Source organism: Megalobrama amblycephala, linkage group LG8 (genome assembly GCF_018812025.1).
Source record: "Megalobrama amblycephala isolate DHTTF-2021 linkage group LG8, ASM1881202v1, whole genome shotgun sequence".
NCBI lineage: Eukaryota > Metazoa > Chordata > Actinopteri > Cypriniformes > Xenocyprididae > Megalobrama > Megalobrama amblycephala.
Window position 1 is genome coordinate 21521860 of NC_063051.1, and position 24880 is coordinate 21546739.

The window sequence follows — 24880 nt, forward strand, 5'->3', positions numbered from 1 at the left end:
GACTCAAGACAATATATTTTCCCCATCTGTCTAATATAAAATATTAACTATTATCATTTATGTAAGTGTATTACTATGAATTGAATTCATTAAATATTTAATAACTAATAACTAGATTTGAACCCATAAAAACTGCTTTTGATGGCATAAAGATTGTACAAAACTTACTGTAGTACTGTAAACTCTAGCCACTTTATTTTACCTATGAACATCTACAATAACATAAAATTTAAAAAAAAAAGAAAAAAAAAAGAAAAGTGTTGTCTATTAATTATGTGCTGTAGCTGCCTCATAAGCTTCTCTTCCTGGTATTAAAACGCTCAAACAATTTAAAATGTTTTTAAAACTCCTAAGACTCATAAACAAAGGCCGCAATGCACAACGCTTATTTGTCGGCAGATTTTGTAGTAATTTAAGCAGTTACAGGCTTGTTTGGTAGTGAAGTGTCAGTTCTGAGACCTGTTCACTGTTCCCCCTGTGTAAGTCATTTAGGCTCCCTGTCCTAACACTGGGCCAGCAGTGGAGCTATTAAACAGTGAGTCCCATCTATGTGACACTGCAGCGTGTTGGTGCTGGGGATTCCTGTGCAGATTGGAAGGAGTGTGTGGGCGAGTGGGAGCTCATTTGCATTTGAAAGGAAAACCTGTCCAGAGGGAGCTGTGGGAGGATGATCGGCCTGAACCCATGGCCCATGCACCGTGAGATCTGCCCCACAGACACAAGCAATCAGAGGTGTTGTTCCATCCTGCCTATCAAAGCCCCGGCACACAAAGACTTCCTCAAACTCACTGCAGTGGAGTGCACCAAAATACCTCAAACAATTGCATGGATTTTTCCTTTGCTAAATGAAAGCGTGTCAGAGATCAGCAGAAACATCACTCATCCATAATCCCATCACATCAAGTTCAAGGGGCATAAACAGATAATTAGAGGGATTCTGAAGAATAAAAATATGACATGGAAGAGGACTACACTGATTTTAAGTAAGAGAATTAAATGAAGAAAAAAAAGAAGACAACGACACCATTCATTACAGTACCTGGTACTCCAGAATTTGTGCATGTCTTGTCAGCGTCACCGTCACCGTCTTCCTGGCCATCTGCGTTTTGCTGGGTGTGCTGGAGGCTAAGTTTGTGACAGACCTCGAAAGCCTGACCCACTGTCCGTACTATCCGCATGGCTTGGCTCTACAGAAAAATGATGGAGAGCTTAGTATTATTAATGTACTGAAATTAAGTTGAAACCAAAAATGAAATATTTAATTAGAAGTCTAAAACAAGAATTTTTCAAGAGAAATATCAGAGAAAATATAAGAAGAGGAGCTTGAGTTTGTTGCCCAGCCCAGTCCTATATGTTTAAACCGCGAGAGGCGTCTAAGCTTACGCTACTCCTACATCTTATGTGAAGTCCCTTTAAGACAAGTCATTTCACTCGGTGGCCATCTTTGAAACACCTCTCGGGCATTAAAGTGCAGCTCCTATCACTTTGATAGGAGCGATGACTTTACCAAATGGCGATTGGCTCTTATTTAGAAGGTGGGACTTATTCTGCCATATTGTGCGTTGCACTTTCTCCCATTCAAAACAATACAAGTGATGCGTCTTGTGTTATTCTATAGTCTTTGAGCTTACGTCACAAATCCCTTCAGAAGTTACTCCTTTGGCACAAGTTGTTTTGAGTAGGCTTTTGAGTAGGTTATTTTAGTTTTGAATATGGATATTTTTCTTACAAAAACCCATTGCTTCACTTCAGAAGGCCTTTATTAACCCCCACTGTATGGCTTACTTATGATGGATGGATGGATGCACTTTTTGGACTTCAAAATCAGGAGCGCCATTCATTCCCATTATAAAGCTTGGAAGGGCAATGGTATTTTTTAATATAACTCAGATTATGTTTGTAATCTGAAAGAAGATAGTCATATAAACCAAGGATGTCTTGAGGGTGAGTAAATCATGGGATAATTTTTATTTTTGGGTGAACTATCCCTTTAAGTCCCCATTCCGAGTGCCACTTTACGTAACTTGCTAGTTGTGACCATCCAAGTGTTACAATATCATTCAAGGTACATTTAAACACTGGAACAGTCTGCCGACTCAATAAGATTATTGCACAAAAATCACCTATTCCACAAAATGCTGAAGATCTGTTAACAGTATTTTGATGGACGATGGTGAGAAATGGAAAGGCAACATTATTCCGACTACAATGTTTCAATCTGCAGACAGTAAATGGAGAAATGATCAGTGCAGATCTATTCTCAGTTTATTGAGAGCACACTTGAGCAGTTGATGTACAATTACCCAGAGCAGCTCTGAATGGCTTGGTCTGTAATGAACAGTGATGCCGGGGAGAAATGGGCCAGGCAGGGCTTTCGACTCAAATGAGCGACTTCTTTCTAAAGAATCATTGTTAAAAAAAAAGAATACTTCTATCTTGATTGCCTTTCGCCACAGCCAAACTTCTGCTCTATAATCAATAGCCATTGTGGAAACCCCACATTTTTTATGACGACAGGAATATGGGTAATATTGAATCCATGTGTCAGGCTTTTATAATAACAGTCTTCTACTGTTTACAGTCTTCTTAGTTTTTAGAATTGTAGCAATGCGGCATCAGTTTGAAGATGACTGGAAAGTTGTATTCAGATTAGTCAGTATGTGAAAGGCCTGTTCAGACTTACAAAACAAACAATACACAGACTAGTTTCAGTGCAAAAAAAGTGATGTTAATTTGCATATATAGTTTTATATATGTTGCAAAATTCTGGGAATTTTCAAAGCTGGAAACTTTCCATTGGAATTAATGGGAATATATGGGAATTAACGGGAATTAATGGGAATAAACAGGGAATTTGCAAAATTGCAGGTTAGCCTATAACAGGGTACTTAAATGTAGTTGAAAAAAAAATCTTGCAACATAATTTTGGTTAAAACAACCATATTTAATGCAATTTTAGTTTAATTTTTACCCTGCAGATTCCTCACACAGCACACTACTTACTGCAGGGCTATTGAGGCCACACCCCCTGCATGAACTGTGCATTCCCCCAGTCCATAACATGCACACTTGATCAAAAATACAGAAAGAAAAAACTGTAATATTGTGAAACATAACTACAATTTAAAATAATGGTATAATAATTGATATACAGTACAGTCCAAAAGTTTGGAACCACTAAGATTTTTAATGTTTTTAAAAGAAGTTTCGTCTGCTCACCAAGGCTACATTTATTTAATTAAAAATACAGTAAAAAACAGTAATATTGTGAAATATTATTAAAATTTAAAATAACTGTGTACTATTTAAATATATTTGACAAAGTAATTTATTCCTGTGATGCAAAGCTGAATTTTCAGCATCGTTACTCCAGTCTTCAGTGTCACATGATCCTTCAGAAATCATTCTAATATGCCGATTTGCTGCTCAATAAACATTTATGATTATTTTCAATGTTGAAAACAGTTGTGTACTTTTTTTTCAGGATTCCTTGATGAATAGAAAGTTCGAAAGAACAAAAGAACAGCATTTATCTGAAATACAAAGCTTCTGTAGCATTATACACTACCGTTCAAAAGTTTGGGGTCAGTAAGAATTTTTATTTTTATTTTTTTGAAAAGAAATTCAAGAAATGAATACTTTTATTCAGCAAGGATGCATTAAATCAATCAAAAGTGGCAGTAAAGACATTTATAATGTTACAAAAGATTAGATTTCAGATAAACACTGTTCTTTTGAACTTTCTATTCATCAAATAATCCTGAAAAAAAATATTGTACACAAATATTTTGTACAATTGTACACATTAAATGTTTCTTGAGAAGATGATCAGCATATTAGAATGATTTCTGAAGGATCATGTGACACTGAAGACTGGAGTAACGATGCTGAAAATTCAGCTTTGCATCACAGGAATAAATTACTTTGTGAAATATATTCAAATAGAAAACAGTTATTTTAAATTGTAATAATATTTCACAATATTACTGTTTTTTACTGTATTTTTAATTAAATAAATGTAGCCTTGGTGAGCCGACGAAACTTCTTTTAAAAACATTAAAAATCTTAGTGGTTCCAAACTTTTGGACTGTACTGTACATAAAAATATAATTTACTCCTGTGATCAAAGCTGAATTTTCAGCATCATTTCTCCAGTCTTCAGTGTCACATGATCCTTCACATATCATTCTAACATGCTAACACAACTGTTTCCAACAATGATAATAACAAATAAGTATCAAATCAGCAAAATTAGACTGATTTCTGAAGGATCATGTGACACTGAAATAAATAACACATAATTGCTGCAATAAAAATATATTTAATATCTAATTAATTAATTTAATTAGAATTGATTGAATGCGAAAAATAAATAACTGTTATTTCATGTTATGACCAAACAAAATGTTTATATTTGATTTATATGATACATTTTATAAAAATATTAGAAATCTGTATAAATTTCCCAAAATTTCCAATTAATTCCCATAAATTCCTGTTAAGTTTCCAAACTGGAATATTTCCAAAATTCCCCAGGTTAAGTTCCCGTGGAAAGTTTCCGGAAATTTACCGGAAACTTTCCGCCCCTTTGCAACCCTATTGTACTGTAACATAATGTCAACTATATGGTTTTTATAAATAAAAACAATGAATTATCATATAATTTATGGTGAAAAACAAATTATATCAAGAAGTCTTTGCATGATACACCACATTTTCTTTAAAATAATGCATGAAACATTTGAAAATATGACAAAACAACCTAATCATATATACATTATATCACATGATAAAATATGATTAGTTAGTTGTACAATTTACAGGCACCAATATGCCATTCCGCAATACATGAAACATTGTCACTATTTTTTATGGTGAATTTGGCAACCACAGGAGCTGCTTTTTTTTTACTGTACATATTTTTTGCAGTGTATGAGTGGAAAAAAAACAACAACAAAAGATCTGGTGACTTAATGCAGTCATACTGTATTTGTTCGTTACAGTACGCATATGCATATGCCTTACATATACTCAAAGTCTTTGCATACACTTCTCTCGAAGCCCTTATCACTCGGAGATCCTTGTGTACACAATATTCTGCAATAATGTGATATGATATTGTGACAACTAGCTCCTAGCTTGAATTCCTCTCTATATTTATAGACTGTGTAGGCACCAGTATTGGAGGAAAAAAAAAAAAAAAATACTAATTTTCCCTCTCTAAAAAATCTTATTTTGATTCTCATGATTTTGTAGATTAATTGCCAATATTAAAAATAAATATTTAAACCAGTCAAGCAGAGGAAAACAGATTTAGATGTCAAATCCTTCTCAGAAGTGGTGGGCGTCTTTAAACCATTATTTAGCTTTTAAATTTGCCTCTGATTCAAATCCAGTGCAGAAGCTTGAAAGGGATCAGCATCCGACAGCTTTAAGAACTAAAAGCAAGGCCTGTCAGTATATCATCTACATGCTCCACTGCTGAATCATTGTACTTCTCTGCATGCTAGGCCGAGTGAGAATAAAAAAATAGCCATTCTGAAAAGTGCACTTGAGTTTCGTGACCAAGGGCTGCTGTTCCCTTTTTTTCTGATGGGTTTTTTCAACTTTATGCCCTGAAGTAAAATAAGTGTGCTGAAGAGGGAAGGAACTGACAGTAGCTTTCATTGTCTTGGAGCCTCAATGAGAGAATTCCATTGTCCAAGAAAAACCATCAGCACTCAATGTCCTGACTAGAAGATACATCAAGAGAGCCTTACCTTTTTCTTTGATTTAAAGACGTTACATCGAAACACATTGCTCTGTCCATCTCTTGCTATGTAACTGAAGATTTTCAAATCTTGAGAGTCGTGCGATACATAGAAAATCCTGTAAACAATGAAACAAAAAGAAAAGATATTCAGAAACATATTAAGCCTTGTGTAGAAATCAATAACAATTACATTTAATTAAGCAAATTAAAACGTGAGTAATATAATTACTTGGCCAAATAACAAGGACAGTAGATTCAAGTGCAGCAAAAAGGAGAAATGTATTAACACAAACAAGCTTTTATTCCTGTATTTGATTCATTTTTCTTGTTATATTTTGGTTTAAAACACCAGAGTGCACACTTTTATCAAGAATCCATTAATGTTGTGTGGAAAGGACATTTATGAATGACCTTTGGCTGTGTATTTTGGTAGGGCATCTAAACAAGAATGGTGCTTGTAGTGTAGCAAAACAAAGCAGCAATAACATGAATCACAGAAGCATATCAATTATGTAAGTGCATTTACCCCAATGCAGATAGGGCTTGTAGCAATAAACAAGTAGCAATGCAGATCAGAGTGTATAATACTAAATAAACCAAAAGATAAATAATTGACTTCTTGCAAATCCGGATCAATTTCCTCCACAAGAGAGTCGAGGACTTTTCTTCAGAGCTTCATAAAATGAAAATGCAGCTGTCACAAGGCATTAATGAAAATCCTGAGCAGAAAACTCTGAATGCTTCGTCACAGATAAATAAAAAACATCAATGTCAATTGCTACTTCTTTCACGCACATCCACAGAGAACCTCAAAAGTGAAACAGCCAAAGAAATGATAGACAAATAGCTAGATTGCTAGACAACCTGAAACAAACACCAAGAAAAAGCAAGCTGGTTTGGCACGTGCCGGCTTGATGGTGGTACCTTGTATTTTGTTATTCACTGACTAAACCCTGACAGACAAGGAAGAAAAAAAACACACATACACAATCTCAGCTTGCTTCAGCGGGTTTGTCAGAGAGTGAATAAATGGCAGTAGGAAGCAGAGATGCCTAAATGGCACTCAAATCAATCAATCATCACACTATGGACTATGAAAGAAAGTCCCCTGAGACTCCTCATTCTATCAAACTGCACTTAAAATATAGTCAAAATGACCAAAGAATTAGGGCTAAGAATAAAAAAAAAAAAAAAAAAATGAAAATGAAAAATAGGAATCATAGGAACCTGCAAAAACATCACAGACTGGAAAGCCATGCAGTGTATCGTACAATCTCTGTAAAGCAGCCAGGCAGATAATGCATAAGAAAAAGTTTGCACACTTCTGTGTACACATTATAAATACCTTGTCCTGTGTGGTATTTTGAAAAATATCTGAAATGGATTATATAGATAATGTATTTTACTTTAATTATCAAAGTACCTTTAACAAAAGAATACATGTTTAGTTTTAGACTTGACACTATCGTTAAAACATAGTTCTCATTGAGATGAGATGATAAAAAATGTGTGACAAAACATCCACTGGACGCTCTTGTAAATAATTCTGCAGACAAAACGTAAGAATGTGTAAGAGGGGTCCCCGTGTCCCCTAAACAAACACATATACAGATGTTTGTTTGTAGCTTTTTGTTTATTACTTAAAGAAAAATAAATGGTATATCGGAAAATGGCATTGATCTCGATTAAAATGACCCTAAACACAATGCAATACAGAGTACAAACTGCATTCTAACTTGGCAAAAAAAAAAAAAAAAAAGGACCGACTTTATATTAAGTGGCTTTAACTACTATGTACTTACATTTAAATTAATCATTTGATACAATGCACTTATTGTGTACATACATGTTTTTACATTGTACTTATATCTTAAAAACACCTGCATGTAATTACATCTGTAATTAATTTCTGTAATTACATTTATAATTACACTGTTGACCCATCCCTTAACCCTTACCCCTACCCTTAAACCTACCCATACCACCAAAGCTTTCCGTAACCTTACCCGTATTCCACCTCAATAGCAGCAAAAGTGTTTTGCAATTCAATATGAACCCAATAAGTACATTGTACTTATTTTTTGATGTAAGTACTTAGTAGTTAAGGCCACTTAATATAAAGTGGGACCAAAAAAAAAAACTCTATACTGCCAGAAAACTACACACACACACAGAAAAAATATTCAAAATTGATTAAAATTATTGGTTGTAATTTCATCATTATTGATATTTGATATTAATATAATTTCCTAATTATCTGCAAACATATCAGCAATGATATGCATCCCACACCTCTAATTATCTGAGACATTAGAAAGCAGATATTATATTGATCTCACCAATGAAGAGCAAGCGCAGAATGACCTGACAGTGAGGAAATCTATTTCTAAAGCTCACAAATGTCCTGTGTCGTTGTTGAATTAGCTTGGGAAATGTTATTTATTATCGCTATAGTCTTCATTTGGACTTGATATGGATCCAAAACACACTACTGAGAATGACAGCATGGTACATGTCAGAGCTTGCCGATACATGCGGTGACTCTAAAGGGATCGAATAAACCCTGTAAGAAAGATGTACTAGACAACGATCATCTGAACTATATTGACCCACCAGTCTACTCAGGGATACAATCTGACGCACAGTCCTGGACAGATGGGAGAGGAGAAACTCCACTCATTAATTGAATTCTCTTTGCTGTTGACACTTCAGGGAGACATGCTGCATCAGCAATTTGCACAGATGACACATGCTGTTTAAGAGATTTTTTCCACCACCACTTTAATTTATCAAATCTGAAATATCTGCTGAGTATATGTAACGCACACTACTTCGCTCATCAAAATAGAATGAGAGTGATTTTACTACACAAGCCTGTAGCCTTATATAACTTGTTGGTCTGCTTGAGAAATATCTTAAAGGGTTAGTTATCCCCAAAATTAAAATTCTGTCATTAATTACTCACCCTCATGTCATTCCAAACCCGTAAGACTTTCATTAATCTTCGAAAAACAAATGAAGATATTTTTAATTCAGGATTTTACTCGCATATAAACACTGGTGCGAGAACCAATGAGGTTCATTCTCATGTGTCCGCAGCATGTTTGAGATTCCACAAGAGGTTGGGCTTCTGTTTATTTTCACTGATTAAAGTTTAAAGGTGAATAAAAAGCCTACATTTAATCTGTTCATCAATATAAAGTGATCGTGTCTTGTCAGAAAATTTGGACTAAAATCGCTCGATTCATTAGTTTTACGATCTCATTATGAACTTTTTTAAAGGTGCCCTAGAACTTTTTTTAAAAAGATGTAATATAAGTCTAAGGTGTCCCCTGAATGTGTCTGAAGTTTCAGCTCAAATTTTTTTAACTGCCTATTTTGGGGCATCATTATAAATGAGCCGATTCAGGGCTACTGGCCCTTTAATTCTCGTGCTCCACGCCCACGGAGCTTGCGCTTGCCTTGAACAGTGCATAAACAAAGTTTACACAGCTAATATAACCCTCAAATGGATCTTTACAAAGTGTTCGTCATGCATGCGGCATGTATGCGTCGGATTATGTGAATATAGTATACTGTTATATTGTTTACATTTGAATCTGAATGAATTTGAGGCTGTGCTCCGTGGCTAATGGCTAATGCTACACTGTTGGAGAGATTTTTTAAAGAATGAAGTTGTGTTTATGAATTATACAGACTGCAAGTGTTTAAAAATGAAAATAGCGACGACTCTTGTCTCCGTGAATACAGTAAGAAACGATGGTAACTTTAACCACATTTAACAGTACATTAGCAACATGCTAATGAAACATTTAGAAAGACAATTTACAAATATCACTAAAAATATCATGATATCATGGATCATGTCAGTTATTATTGCTCCATCTGCCATTTTTTGCTATTGTTCTTGCTTGCTTACCTTGTCTGATGATTTGGTTGTGCACATCCAGACGTTAATACTGGCTGCCCTCTAATGCCTTTCATAATGTTGGGAACATGGGCTGGCATATGCAAATGTTGTTATTTGACTATGCCAAGATAAATTCAATTTTTAATTTGAGGGCACCTTTAAACATCAAAGTGGTAGTTGCGTAGCTATCAATGGAGGGACAGAAATCTCCAGATTTTATTAAAACTATCTTCATTAGTGTTCCGAAGATGAACGAAAGTCTTACGGGTTTGGAACAACATGAGGTTGAGTAATTGATGACAATTTTCATTTTTGGGTGAACTATCTCTTTAAGAATATAATGAGCATATAATACTTACCAGAAGGCAAAGTGCTGCTATGCTCATCTCTGATAAGACGCCAATCACTAAGTAATGCCATTTCTAAATTAGATGCAAGTGCACCCATTTAACAGGCAGAAAAGCCTAGAGTGATGATACATTAGCATTCTAATCTCAAAGAAGTCATCAAGATTCAAAGAAAAATCAATAGTGACAGAGTACTTACTTTTGGGGATACCTAGCTTAGCTAAGAAATGCGTTTTTCAAGGTGAGAGTCATATGCAGGACATTGTACATTTGCTAATTACTTATTACTTTTGTTCACTTAGGTGGGCATTGCTATTATTACAGTAACTAAGTATTAAACTTTGGCATGTAATTTGTCCTGCACACAGTTTATACTACAGACATGAATGATACCTCAAATTACTGGATGACAAACAAAAAACAAAAGATGTGCTTTGAAAAGTGGATCAAAGCAATAGTATAGGAACCAGAATATCACATAGACTTGAAGTGGGCTGTTTCGGCTTAGGCCAGGATGCAACTACCAAGCAACCACCCAGAACTTTAGAAACCATCATGCAATGCCCTAGAAACCACCCAGAGGAATAACACAAACACCCCAGCAACCATTCACAACGCCACTGTATAACAGCCACCATGGCAACCACCTAAAACACCTATGTAACCAACCAGAAAACCCTAGAAATGTCCTGACAACCAACACCACCCTAACTTTACAAACATATGTGAAACGTATGTGTAATAACTGGAGCAATTCTGTATAATGTTTTTCATTCTGCATGTGTTTAAGTCATAACTCTATACCATCATTTCCAAACTCAACTGCCCCTCCGGTGAATTTTTTTCTACACGGTCATGAGGACTGTATGGATGAACCATGATTTCCTCTGCACTTTACAACAAATGAGAGATCTGAATTATTGATGCCTCTTATTATATTTCTGTTAATAACAGCAGGCTAGTTCTCCTGCTCCTGGTGCCAAGTTTGTGCTCTGGGTGACAATAAAGACGCACAAATGTCACCATTGCTCTTCAGACGGGGGGCAACAGCAGGCATTTTCACACTTTTAGAGCTCCCCAGTTCCATCATCCTTAGAGAGTCCCCATACACACATGATTCAGTCTCTCCAGCTTGCAATCAAACACACTCGCAGTAGCTGTCAAATGCCTCCTGGGGTTGCTGCTCCTTGTTTAGCAGGCTGCTGGATAGCAAAATTGTAATCACTTAACTACGTTCAAATTACATAGTCAAACTCAAGTGTTCTCTGCGAATATTTTTTCATCCGTTGTACTCAACTAGCTCAAAATATTTTAAAACGAAATGCCTCCATTCAAGAGGGCCACTGTTTACGTCTTCATGTCTGCCAGATAAAAATAAATATTGTCCTGACATGTCAGCTGCCTCATCCAATGAGTCAGGGGATTTCATGGGCATGTTGTCAAGTTCAAGCGGCGAATTCCAGTGAAGGTGATTAATGTGTTTTGATTGGGCTTTCATGCGGTTTTGCATTTGCTGAGGACGCACAGACAAACAGGATTTTTAACTGCACGTTTATACGGTTACCATCAGCATGCAGTTACATAAGAAACACACACAATTTGTACTGTGACTTTAAACAGCCTAAATTAACCTAAATTAATTGTAATCCAAATTGATTAATTTCTTCAGGGTTTTCTCCAGTTAATACATGAAGGTACACAATTGCTATTACAATATCTCTAAGTGAAATGTCACCATGTTCGTGCAAATACAAAGTGCATGTTGGGCCTACCGTCAAATTCCTATGATTGCACAGAAAGAGCATGATTGCAGTAGATTAGAATACTAATGGTCCAAAAAGCTGGTTCATTATTCCTTTATCTACTTTATCTAGGTGATATGAATATATTGAACATGAATATTCTTGTAGTTAAAAAAGTCCCATCCAATCCACACCACAAAAGTGTAGCACATCATGTTGTAATAGGCACAATTTAACAGATATATAGTAGTGTTGTCAAAAGTACCGACCGCGATACCAAGCTGGACTCGGTACTGAAATTTTAAAGATGTGACGCTTTGAGCGGATTCGTAAACACCTCTGATTGGTCTTTGTGTTCACGCGCTCATCAGATACTTCTGTGATTCGCTACAATGATCAACGCAAGGGAGTGTTTGAATTTGAAAGTGTTTTGAAATTGTGAGCGTTTGAAAGCAGGTGACTATCTCCTGACTACATCCTGCTCGGTGAAGACATTGATGTCTATTTAAAACATGTTTTTTAAGCATTGATCATTGTAGCCAATCACAGACATATCTGATGAGCTTGTGAACACAACTGCCAATCAGAGGTGTTTACGAATGCACTCAACTGTGCTGAAAGCATCACATTTTTAAAGTTTCAGTACCAACTTGGTATCGCGGTCTGTACTTTTGACAACACTAATATACAGTGATATTCATTTGAGGGTTAAAATCCTGAGGTCAGTAAGATTTTATTTATTAAGAAATTAATACTTTTATGCAGCAAGGTTGCATTAAATTGATGTGACTGTAAACAAGAGTGACAGTAAAGACATTGAAAACGTTACAAAAGACTGATTTTTCAAATAAATGCTGTTATTTTGAACTCTATTTATCAAAGAAAATGTATCAGTTTAAGCTGTACAACTGTTCTCATCATTGATGATGATAATTAGAAATGTTTCTTGAGCAGCAAAATCAGCATATTGATTTCTGAAGGATTGTGTGACACTGAAGACTGGAGTAATGATGCTTTGCCATTTAAAAATGTATAAAATAGAAAACAGCTATTTAAAATCAATAATATTTAACAGTAAAACTACTGTACATAATTTTTTTTAACAGTATTTTTGACCAAATAAATGCAGCCTAGATGAAAGAGACTCCTTTAAAAACATTTAAAAGATCTTACTGACCCCAAAATTTTGAACGGGAGTGTATTTAGAATAATAACTGTATTTTTCTTTAATTCCAAACTCAAACCCGATGGCACCCTCAAATAACAAAAAACCTGAGCCAAATCTGGAACTGTGGGATCCCGCCATGCTTGGATCATGTAGCAGACCTCTGTTATACATGAAAGAGATGAATGAGAAAATAAAATGGTAGTGACAGGAAATAAATGGCAAGAAATGTAGAAACGGAAGAAGCTGAAAGCAAGTTCTAGGCTTATGTTAAATATCAGCATACTGCTGGCTTCTAAAAAACTGTAATACACACCATCTATCCTGAATTCCTATCAACTTATGAATTAACAAAACAATTTTTAAATAAAATTTTTCTTTAAACAATAGCTCATAAATTTACTACCAGTAAAAGCATCAAATTTTTTTTTTTTTTAACTGTGCTATTTACAAGTGCTATAAAACAGATGAGAGAATTTAAAGGTGCTGAAGAGGATGTTTTGTTTTATACATTTTTGCAATATTACTTGAAACTGTCTTTACTAACTGATAAAAGACTATTCATTAGGTGCACTGAAAGGAATAATATTGATATACATCATCTGTGCACAAGGTAGGGCCTTAAAAACATCAGCCAATCGTTTACGCGATCAACGCGTAAACGATTGGCCCTCTGGCTTGTCAATCACTGCCATGACGTTCCTTGTGAGAGACGTGCGCGGATTGGCCCTCTGGCTTGTCAATCACTGCCATGATGATCCATGTGAGAGACGCGTGGCTGCGCGCTCCAGTAACTTTTCACACTCCACAGGCGCTGCATGCAATGTTTTTGTCAGGAGACAGGAGTAACAACTGCAGATTATGAGTTACCTGCGGTGAGTCCGACATAATGAATCCACAGCTTTAAGTCGCGCACACACTTAACGATTGTAAGGCCGATTATGAATGTAAATTGATACTTATGACCGATCACGCTCAAACGCGTCCAGTCAGAGCCAGTTGCTTTCAGTCTGCGATTACAGTCGGTGTTCAAATTCCATGTGAAAGTATATAAATCTGCTTCAGGAGCAGGAAACAATCGCTGTATGCTGAGCATAGTCAGAATGTTTTAGCTAGTCGTTAAATGTGTGCCCGGCTCGTGCACGAGTTTTGGGAGGCGTTCCCTCTAAATGAGCTGTGAAGGAGGGGGGTTGTTCTTACCCATGCGCTCATTTCAAAAACTCAGGTCGACAAAAAGTACCTCTTTAGCACCTTTAAGCCTAGACTGTCTTTCAGACTTGGCTGTTTTACAGACACATGAGACAAAGTAAAACAACGAAAGGGAGAAAGGCGTTCTTGACAGTGAAGGAGGGAAAGAGGTCTTGTGCTGACACAGTCATTTAGACTTTTCATTATGAAAGCATAACAATGACACAAGCCTTTCCAGCATACAGCTCTAAACACACTAGCTGACTTGAAAATGTTGTTTTTGTTTTTTGCTGGGATCTTAGCAGTTGCAAGTTTCGACACATTCCCATGTGGGCGACGAGAGGTCAGGTCCGACTTGCGTCATTTCCTGATCCTGCTCACCTCTATTCTTGTCAACATTTCCTGTTTTCTCTCTGCTATCCCTATAACTAAAACATGGGGACAAGAAAAGGCCCTTTTATTGCATGATTTTTCCTATTCAAACAATTGCAATCATTAATGCAGCTTTAATTATGATCATTGAAAGATAATAAATAAAATGCCTGTTGACTGATATTCACTGCAATAGCCCTTCTGCATCCAACAAAACTGAAGTGCCATTGGCACACATACATGCGCGCACGCACACACACACGCACACGTGAAGATGGGAGATAATAGGGTGAGCAGATGGCCACGATAAAACATCAGGACAGGTCAGAGACGTGCATTGCATGTGCCCCAACAGTGGGTGACCTAAGTTTGAATCTGTTGTGAACAAAAACATTCACTTCAGTCACACCAGACCAGTTAATAACTATGTGTGTTAATAAAGGCCTTCTGAATCGAAGAGATGCGTTTGTGTAAAAAAAATATCCATATTTAAGTTATGTAGTAAAATATCTAGCCTCCACACAAACCAACTTTCAGATTCAACGTACGCAGAAAGTGTAAAACTCTTGAAGTTCACAAAGCTTACGCTATGTCCTATGCCTTCCCTATTCAACTTACGGAAAAAGTGTAACTGATGTGACGCCAGTTTACACTTTCTTCGTAACTTCAATACGGAAGGCGGTCTGGCGGAAGCTACATATTTTTCTTCATAACTTGTTTAAATATGGATATTGTTTTTCCCACAAACGCATTGCTTCAATTCAGAAGGCCTTTATTAACCCCCCGGAGCCATGCGGAGCACATATTTATGATGGATGAATTTGGATGGAAGCATTTTCTTCAGCTCATACTCATTGATCCCTATCACTGTCATTATAAAGCTCGGATGCGTCAGGATATTTATTAATATTTCTGTGATTATGTTCATCAGAAAGAAGAAAGTCATATACACCTAGGATGACTTGAAGGTGAGTAAAGCTTGGGGTCATTTTTATTTTAAAGAACTAATCCTTTAAAAAATGAACACTTATGTAGTTAATTATGTCATAAATAGAAATTTAGCTAATTTTCATTTCAAAAGTGAACTAATCCTTTAAGCTTGTCTTTTGACAAATGTTTTAAATTTAGTCAATATTTCACCACAACATTTATTCTAGCCCCTTTTTTGACGAAAACTGCAAAATGCAATAGACAAAAATCAGCCAATAATTTTTTTTAAATGAAATAAACAATACCATAAACAATAATCTGCAAACTCAAAAAGTGGGTAAAACTATAAAGAACAAAATTTCTTTGAATTTTTTTTAATAGACAGCCATGTTCCTTTTTATCTCATATTTTAATCAACAGTATTTTTGACTTATAATACTTTAATTATGGAGTTTCATTCAGTATCATCTTTGCTAATTAATAATAAAATGAAATAAAAGAGGCAATTTATTCCTTTGATTGACCAAAACTGTCAACAAACATTTTTGTCAGTAACTTCAATTATGAAAATAATAGCTACATCAATCAACCAAACTAAAACACAGACCAATTATTATAACAAATAGCAATCGGACTGTACCTCTGTTGGGGAGCGAGACACAGCATGTAAATAACTGGACTGAAAAAGCCTGTTCAATGTAGAGTACAAACACATATCACCTTTAAATGTCCATTATTTAAGAGGAATAGATGAATTTGTACAGTGATCACTTTTGTATTTCCTTTAGCAGCTTTGACGGACTCTGAATGGATGTGTCTGGTGCACAGTTGACAGGGCAGTAAAGAGAGAAAGGCGAGAAGAGTCTCAATCTCAGTGTCGTAAGCTGCCAAGCGGGTCAATAATTAAGAGCCATCCATCTATTCCTCTGACACGTCTAATGAGACCTTTCTCTAGTCTCTCTCTGCTCTTGGAAATCTGCAAGCACACACAACTGTCTACTTCCTAAGACAAATGTTGTCACCCACTTCAAGCAAAACAACAGTAAAAACAAAGAAGAACAGAGATATGCAGATGAAAGTAAAAGGAGGGACTCCAATGGTTGGGTCAAGCTAGAGTTTGGATCATATAAATAAATAAATATTATTTATCGCCATAAAAGTGAGTAAAATTTTGAATTAAAAAATAAAACAAAGTTGCTTATTTGATTCGTGATCTAGAAAAAGTGCATATAGTTTGCCATCTATCGAATTTTAATTCACAACTTGTCAAATTTGATCAACATAAAAAAATATATACATAAATAAATACAATGTTTATATACTGATTTAAATAAAAAATATATTTTCAATTTGGTCTCAGACTTTAGGACACCACTGTATGTTAAAAACTCAAAACCAAATTTTGGCATTATGTAAAAAGTTCATACTTACTAAGTACATACATACTAAATGCAACTAAAGTTACTATGCAAACGAAATGACAACCTCAAGCCTCAGATACATTGAGCTTGAGGTGCTTTTCCAAAGTTCAACTTACACTTACTGTATTCACCAAAATGAAGATGATACAGGCAACCGCATACACTGTACGAGCAGTGTACAAGGTTGGCTAAGGATCAAACTCTGTGAAATATTGGGAAGTTTTATGTGTATCCCTCCAGGTTAGGCTTAAAACAGCCTAGTCTCACATACGTATGTTCTGGAGGTGTACGCTGGGTTCTCAGGGATGCCCTCCACTAAAAAGTTACAGCTTACAACTTTCCAAAAGTCCAAATTGAGTTTAACACTAAAGAGAGGAAAGTAGACAACCCTCTGTCTATGCAATAAGCCTTGCTGAGGGCATATCTGCCTCCGCTTCTGCTTTATCAACAGCCATTCAGAGCATTCCGACAGTAATCACACACAAACAGATGACGTGCACGGCACACTTAATCAACCACACACCTCACACCCCGCATGGCCTCCGGTGGCTCATTTAGAAGACCAATGTGGTGGACCTTTTATGTATTCATGGAATATCGGATGCAGCGCTACAAGCTAAATGTGCTTTGCGATGAGGTTTACGCAAATGGAAGCATGGGTACAGAGCTGAGGAAATTACGTATCCGTCTGGCACATAAATTGATAGCATTCATCTGTGACTTTCCACAAGGAACAAACACATACAAAAACATCAGCAATTCAGGCCTTTTCTTACATGATTAGCTGGCAGGACATATCCAAAAAGCAAGCTTTCTTAGCAAGGAATAATAAGCATGCCAAAATAGAGCAATATGAAATGGATCATATACATCTTTAAATTAAACTACATTTTTATTAGCAATAACATTCCTCAATATGTTGCAGTGCTAAAGCCAAGTCACTTGCATCCATGGTAAGAGAAGCATCGTGTGGCAAAAACTATGCCACCCAGTATCAATTCTAATCAGCCAGTGTGTCAGCAGTTTTCCTGTTGGCCTTCCCTTGACCACTCTGCTAATGAAAATGTCTGCTGAATAAGTTCAGAGGTTTGAAGAGCACCAAGGTCATCCCGCAAGAGACATCTGCAATTCAAACCTAATAATGGCATTTACTATGTTTTTGTGAGAAAAAAATACTAGCCACAAAATTATCCTTGCAGTATTTTTGCAGATTTTCACACTTTTACACTCAATCAGTCAACATAACAGGTTTACTGATAAATGCCGTCATCTAGTAAGGAAAAAAACATTCTTAAAAGTAGAGTTGCATAATTCGGGATAAATTGAGAATCTTTTGTGATCTCTTTTTTTGCTTCACGATTCTCCCACGATTCTGAACAGTCAACTAAACAAAATAACCTAATTTACTAGAGGTTCTGTTAAAGGTGCCCTAGATTATGTTTTTAAAAGATGTAATATAAGTCTAAGGTGTCCCCTGAATGTGTCTGTGAAGTTTCAGATCAAAATACCCCATAGATTTTTTTTTATTCATTTTTTTAACTGCCTATTTTGGGGCATCATTAAATATGAGCCGATTTTATGCTGCGGCCCCATTAAATCCCGTGGTCCACGCCCACAGAGCTCGCGCTTGCCTTGAACAGTGCCTTAAAGTTTACACAGTTAATATAACCCTCAAAATGGATCTTTACAAAGTGTTCGTCATGCATGCGGCATGCATGCGTCGGATTATGTGAGTATTGTATACTGTTATATTGTTTACTTCTGATTTTGAATGAGTTTGATAGTACTCCGTGGCTAATGGCTAATGCTACTCTGTTGGAGAGATTTATAAAGAATGAAGTTGTGTTTATGCATTATACAGACTGCAAGTGTTTAAAAATGAAAATAGCGACGGCTCTCTTGTCTCCGTGAATACAGTAATAACCGATGGTAACTTTAACCACATTTAACAGTACATTAGCAACATGCTAACGAAACATTTAGAAAGACAGTTTACAAATATCACTAAAACTATCATGTTATCATGGATCACGTCAGTTATTAACGCTCCATCTGCCATTTTTCGCTATTGTTCTTGCTTGCTTACCTAGTCTGATGATTTGGTTGTGCACATCCAGACGATAATACTGGCTGCCCTTGTCTAATGCCTTATAATGTTGGAAACGTGGGCTGGCATATGCAAATATTGGGGCTCATTTGTTTAAAAGACCTCCGAAGAACAGGCGAATCTCAACATAACACCGACTGTTACGTAACAGTCAGGATCATTAATATGTACGCCCCCAACATTTGCATATGCCAGCCCATGATCGAGGCATTACACAAGGGCAGCCAGTATTAAAGTCTGGATCTGTGCACAGCTGAATCATCAGAATAGGTAAGCAAGCAAGAACAATAGCGAAAAATGGCAGATGGAGCAATAATAAATGACATGATCCATGATAACATGATATTTTTAGTGATATTAGTGTAAACTGTCTTTCTAAATGTTTCGTTAGCATGTTGTTAATGTACTGTTAAATGTGGTTAAAGTTACCATCATTTCTTACTGTATTCACGGAGACAAGAGCCGTCGTTATTTTCATTTTTAAACACTTGCAGTCTGTATAATTCATAAACACAACTTCATTCTTTATAAATCTCTCCAACAGTGTAGCATTAGCCGTTAGCCACGGAGCACAGCCTCAAACTCATCAAATGTAAACATCCAAATAAATACTATACTCACATAATCCGATGTATGCATATAGCATGCATGATGAACACTTTGTAAAGATCCATTTTGAGGGTTATATTAGCTGTGTAAACTTTGTTTATGCTGTTAAAGACAAGCGCGAGCTCCGTGGGAGGGGGAGCGCCAGATTTAAAGGGGCCGCAGCATGAATCGGCTCATATTTAATGATGCCCCGAAATAGGCAGTTAAAAAAATTAATAAAAAAAAAAAATCTATGGGGTATTTTGAGCTGAAACTTCACAGACACATTCAGTGGACACCTTAGACTTATATTACATCTTGTAAAGAAATGTTCGATGGCACCTTTAATCAATCTGAATTAATTATTTAAAACAAAGAGGTTTGAATGAATGATTCAATGACTCACTCAAATACTTCACTTGTTTCATTACTGAAAACTAAAAACGCTGTATTATGCATGCTAGGCCAGTAGTCAAAACGCTACAGTTAAAGAAATAGACTGAACATGTAATACGCATGCGCACGACGTCACCCTTTTCACAAATTCTAATTTTTTCACGATACCGTTATTGTTTCACTTTGAACTTTGAAACCCGTTTTCAAAAGTTTGCATTTTCAGGCCCCCAAAATGTTGTTGTCATGTAAATAAGCATCCAAAACACAAAAAGTTTTTCCATTTTTACTTGAAAACAGTGTCATGTTAATGCCACCTTAAACTCTTGAAAAACAGATGCTTAAAAATAAAGTTGTAAAAAACAATAATATCAAAAAACTCTTAAAAATTTTAACTAATTAAGTTTTACATAGTACTTTGTGTGTAACATTGAATATTCATTGGACATCTGTGTTAGACAAAGTAGTTCTTTTATTGAACTACTAAAACGACCTGAATGCACATCATTGCAGCAATGAAATATTAATCATTCCTACATATGAAATAATAATTTAAAAGTACCAGTATAAGAAAAACAGTTACTAAAAGGGGGGATGTCTATAACTTTTCTTGTTAGAGAAAGTTTGAGAAGAGGCAGGAATCACTGAAGGAAATGATTAAATGATCAACTTCTAGATGGAAACAAGTCAGAACTTTAATAAGACACAGACAACTAGACCCTTGTGTCAGTATGGAAAGATTTCCCAGAAGGGCTTACAATCTTTCTTGCACACTTAACTGATAAAGGGTAGAACGGTTTAGAGAAAATCTGAGGAAAGTGAACTAAATAAAAGAAAGCTTTTGGGAAATGTACATTGCTGACTCTTCATCTGCTCATGCTGGGTTATGCATCTCTGTACAGAACTTAAACAGAAAGCTACTCACAGTTCCTGCCAGGTTGCAGACACATTGTACTTTATGTACACTTGCTTCGAGTACACATTTACATATGTACATATTATACTACCAAAACAGGAAAATGGATGTCAGTCTTGACAGACCTGTTAAAATGACAACACAACAGTTTCTGCAAAAGAACTTCACCATGGTTAGAAGGGACACAACATAGAAGAATCACTGTAACACATGGAACTGACTGGCTTATTGTTCATATAACAAACCAAAGTTCAATGAATAGGCAAATTAATAAGAAGAATCAAAATAAACTATTTCTCTGCCAAGTAATTTAGTTCATTAGCTTAAATAACTGTGCACAGTTGCCAAGTAATATGGCAACTTTGCACATTATACAGATTTCAATTAAAGATTGAAGCTTCATCGATTTGCATATTTTTTTTGTATTAAATTGTAAAGTTTTACTAGTCTTCAGTGTCACATGATCCTTCAGAAATCATTCTAATATGCTTATTTAGTGCTCAAGAAACATCTCAGTTGTGCTGCTTAATATTTTTGTGACACATTTTTCTCAGGATTCTTTGATAGTTCAAAAGAACAGCATTTAAAGGTGCCCTAGAATTAAAAATTGAATTTATATTGGCATAGTTAAATAACAAGAGTTCAGTACATGGAAAAGACATACAGTGAGTCTTAAACTCCATTGCTTCCTCCTTCTTATATAAATCTCATTTGTTTAAAAGACCTCCAAAGAACAGGCGAATCTCAACATAACACCGACTGTTACATAACAGTCGGGATCATTAATATGCTCGCCCCCAATATTTGCATATGCCAGCCCATGTTCAAGGCATTACACAAGGGCAGGACGTCTGGATCTGTGCACAGCTGAATCATCAGACTAGGTAAGCAAGCAAGGACAATAGCGAAAAATGGCAGATGGAGCAATAATAACTGACATGATCCATGATATCATGATATTTTTAGTAATATTTGTAAATTGTCTTTCTAAATGTTTCGTTAGCATGTTGCTAATGTACTTTTAAATGTGGTTAAAGTTACCATTGTTTCTTACTGTATTCACGGAGACAAGAGCCGTCGTTATTTTCATTATTAAACACTTGCAGTCTGTATAATTCATAAACACAACTTCATTCTTTATAAATCTTTCCAACAGTGTGTAATGTTAGCTTTAGCCATGGATCACAGCCTCAAACTCATTCAGAATCAAATGTAATACATCCAAATAAATACAATACTCACATAATCCGACGCATGCATGCAGTACGCATGACGAACACTTTGTAAAGATCCATTTTGAGGTTTATATTAGCTGTGTAAACTTTGTTTATGCACCGTTTAAGGAAAACGCGAGCATTTAAAGGGGCCGCAGCATGAATTGGCGCATTTCTAATTATGCCCCAAAATAGGCAGTTAAAAAAATTAATAAAAAAAATATCTATGGGGTATTTTGAGCTGAAACTTCACAGACACATTCAGGGGACACCTTAGACTTATATTACATCTTGTAAAAAAACGTTCGATGACACCTTTAATTGATATAGAAAGTATTTGTAGCATAAATGTATTTACTGTCACTTTTGATCAACTGAAAGTGTCCTTGCTAACTTTTGAATGGTAGTTACCAGTAATAAACAAGTGGAAAACACTTACATAACATCAAATTGAAAATGCAAAAGCTGCTACTTCAGCAAAGCAGAAAATGCAAATAAAGGAGAAAAACAATAGAAATTGTATCTCTTTGAACTAAAGTTACAGTTGCAACTTACTTTTGCATTGCACTGATTGACTAGCGTGATCAAAAGTTTCATTGGTTGTATGTGTAGAAAACAATTTGGATAATATAACTGTTATCAGGGTGTGTTCTGAAAAACATTTACGAGCAAAGCCATGTGTCTGTGTTACTAAAAATGAAATAACATGAATTTCACTAGCACACACTAAAGAGTGTGATGTGAAACATTGCCTAATTACTGCATTTACACTTAAAACAAACTGCCACTAACCATAACCTGCTCTTCACACCCTTTCCCTGGTGACTCACACAAATACAAACCACTGGGCAAATGGTTTTTATGATACAGTCAGATTTGTTTACACAGTAATCAGATCACAAGAACTAAGTACAGCTGTAAATTGGGCCCATACGGATCCAATAATTGAAACCACATATACATTTAAATAGAAACGCATATCAAATATCACACAATTTGCAGCGTTAATGCAAAGCCGCCTGCCCACCTGTCAATCAACCACTGTCCTAAGTGCCCTCCCTTCGAAACCTGATCACAAGCGTTTGCATTTGAGATGCGTGTCAGTACCAGGTGTAATCGACTGTCTGCCTGACAGCTGTCATCATATGACCCATAAGATGACCCTTAATAACTGGTGAACTTAGAACGGAACAAACTTTGAAAGACTGTTTAATCAGGTTAATATGTGGGGGACATTAAATTGAGCAAACAATTAAGTGAAACTGCATTATCACAGTAACACTCAAAGAAATAAAAAGGAACAGTCTCTGCTTTGTAACAGTCAATCAGCAGAGGTATGGCTTATATAAGATTTTCTCCAACACCCACCCAATTACGGTCCACAGCATGAGAACGAGAAGCTAATAAAATAGGTATTATGAAGGCATGAGATGGCATTTAGAATGAGCTTTTTTGAATTTTCATGGTCTGTTTTAGCCGACACTACAGTGAGAGAATCTGAGGAATAAACTACTTTGGTGGTCTACATTCTGAAACGGCTCCCGTAACGCACGAGCCCAATGCAGGCTTCAATGGGGTGTGAATACAGAGGCAGGATTTGTGGCCGAGTGTGCATTTTAGGACCGTGAGGGTTGTTCCATAGGGCTTTTTCACAAACTAAGTGTTAAGGCCCCGATATACTCACGGCAAAGTTCTTTTTCGTTCTTCGTTTAGGGGTAAAACAGAGCAGCAATATACTGTTATCAAACATCTGATGTGTTATCAAACATCTGACGCCGCCCACACTGCTGCTGAGAGTGACTTTCCTCTCAATAAGAAAAACACAATAAAATTGAGAAAACCGCAAGCATTTTAATAAAGCATAAGAAAAGCATCTGATCATAGCAACATGGACATGTTTGTTTGCACAAGCTCTGCAATTCGGCACTCTAGTAAAGTCAAGTCACATTTATTTATATAGCACTTTATACAATAGATTGCTTAAAATCAAGCAGCTTTACCGTATTAAACATGAAAAACAGTGTCAGTGTCTTGTTTCATCAGAAGTACAACTTCATTCACGGACGTTCACGGACTGAACAGGAGAAATTAAGCGGAAAAGATTTCCATGTGAAAGAAGGCGGAGCCTCCACACATACTTACCTATTACATAATCACCAGGGACCAATGGTAGTACAAAGGTGTTTACCAGCTGAAGCAAACTTTTCTGGAAAGTTTTCTTTGGCAACCCCAAAAAAATTACAAATTAAGTTTGTTTTGGCCTGATTTTGTTCAAAATGACATCACATTCATTCTTCGAAATCGCTTGAAGCATATTACCTTTAAGCAAATTGGATTATTCCTAAATTCCACAACACAGATCAGAGAAAAATAGTTTTTAACACTCACAACTAGGTGGTCTGAATCACAAGGATATGTACTTGCATAAAGTCAACACTCATCATTAACTTTCAAAAATACAATAATAATAATTATATAAAAAATAGAATGAATACTTTTATTCAGCAAGGATACATTACATTTAAAAGTGACAGTAAATACATTTATAATGATACGAAACAATTTCAAATAAATGCTGTTTTTGAACTTTCTATTCCTTAAAGAATCCTTAAAGCTGCAGTCGGTAACTTTTTTTGGTTAAAAATTATCCTCAGTTGATATTTTCCAGTGAAAATTCTTATATTGGTCATACTTTCAAGACGCAGAATCATGGGAGGTGTTGTCTTCACGTCTACAGCCGGTGGAAAAGAATCTGACAAGACTCGGGCAGAAATCATATTCATGGATGAGCTAATGTATTAAAGATTTATTAACATTACTGAATGAAGCAGGGCG

General features: G+C 35.9%; 1 protein-coding gene across 2 annotated transcripts in view; it reads right to left on the reverse strand.

Annotated features, from left to right (window-relative positions):
- Nucleotides 1–24880, reverse strand: part of nos1apa (nitric oxide synthase 1 (neuronal) adaptor protein a) — a 141730-nt gene that overhangs the window by 62519 nt on the left and 54331 nt on the right. For both annotated transcript variants that reach the window (XM_048200058.1, XM_048200060.1), the window contains exons 5-6: nucleotides 5760–5868; nucleotides 1040–1187 (exon numbers count right to left, since the gene is read on the reverse strand). In XM_048200058.1, the coding sequence (XP_048056015.1) occupies nucleotides 1040–1187; nucleotides 5760–5868 (257 nt within the window). The remainder of the gene's footprint in view (nucleotides 1–1039; nucleotides 1188–5759; nucleotides 5869–24880) is intronic.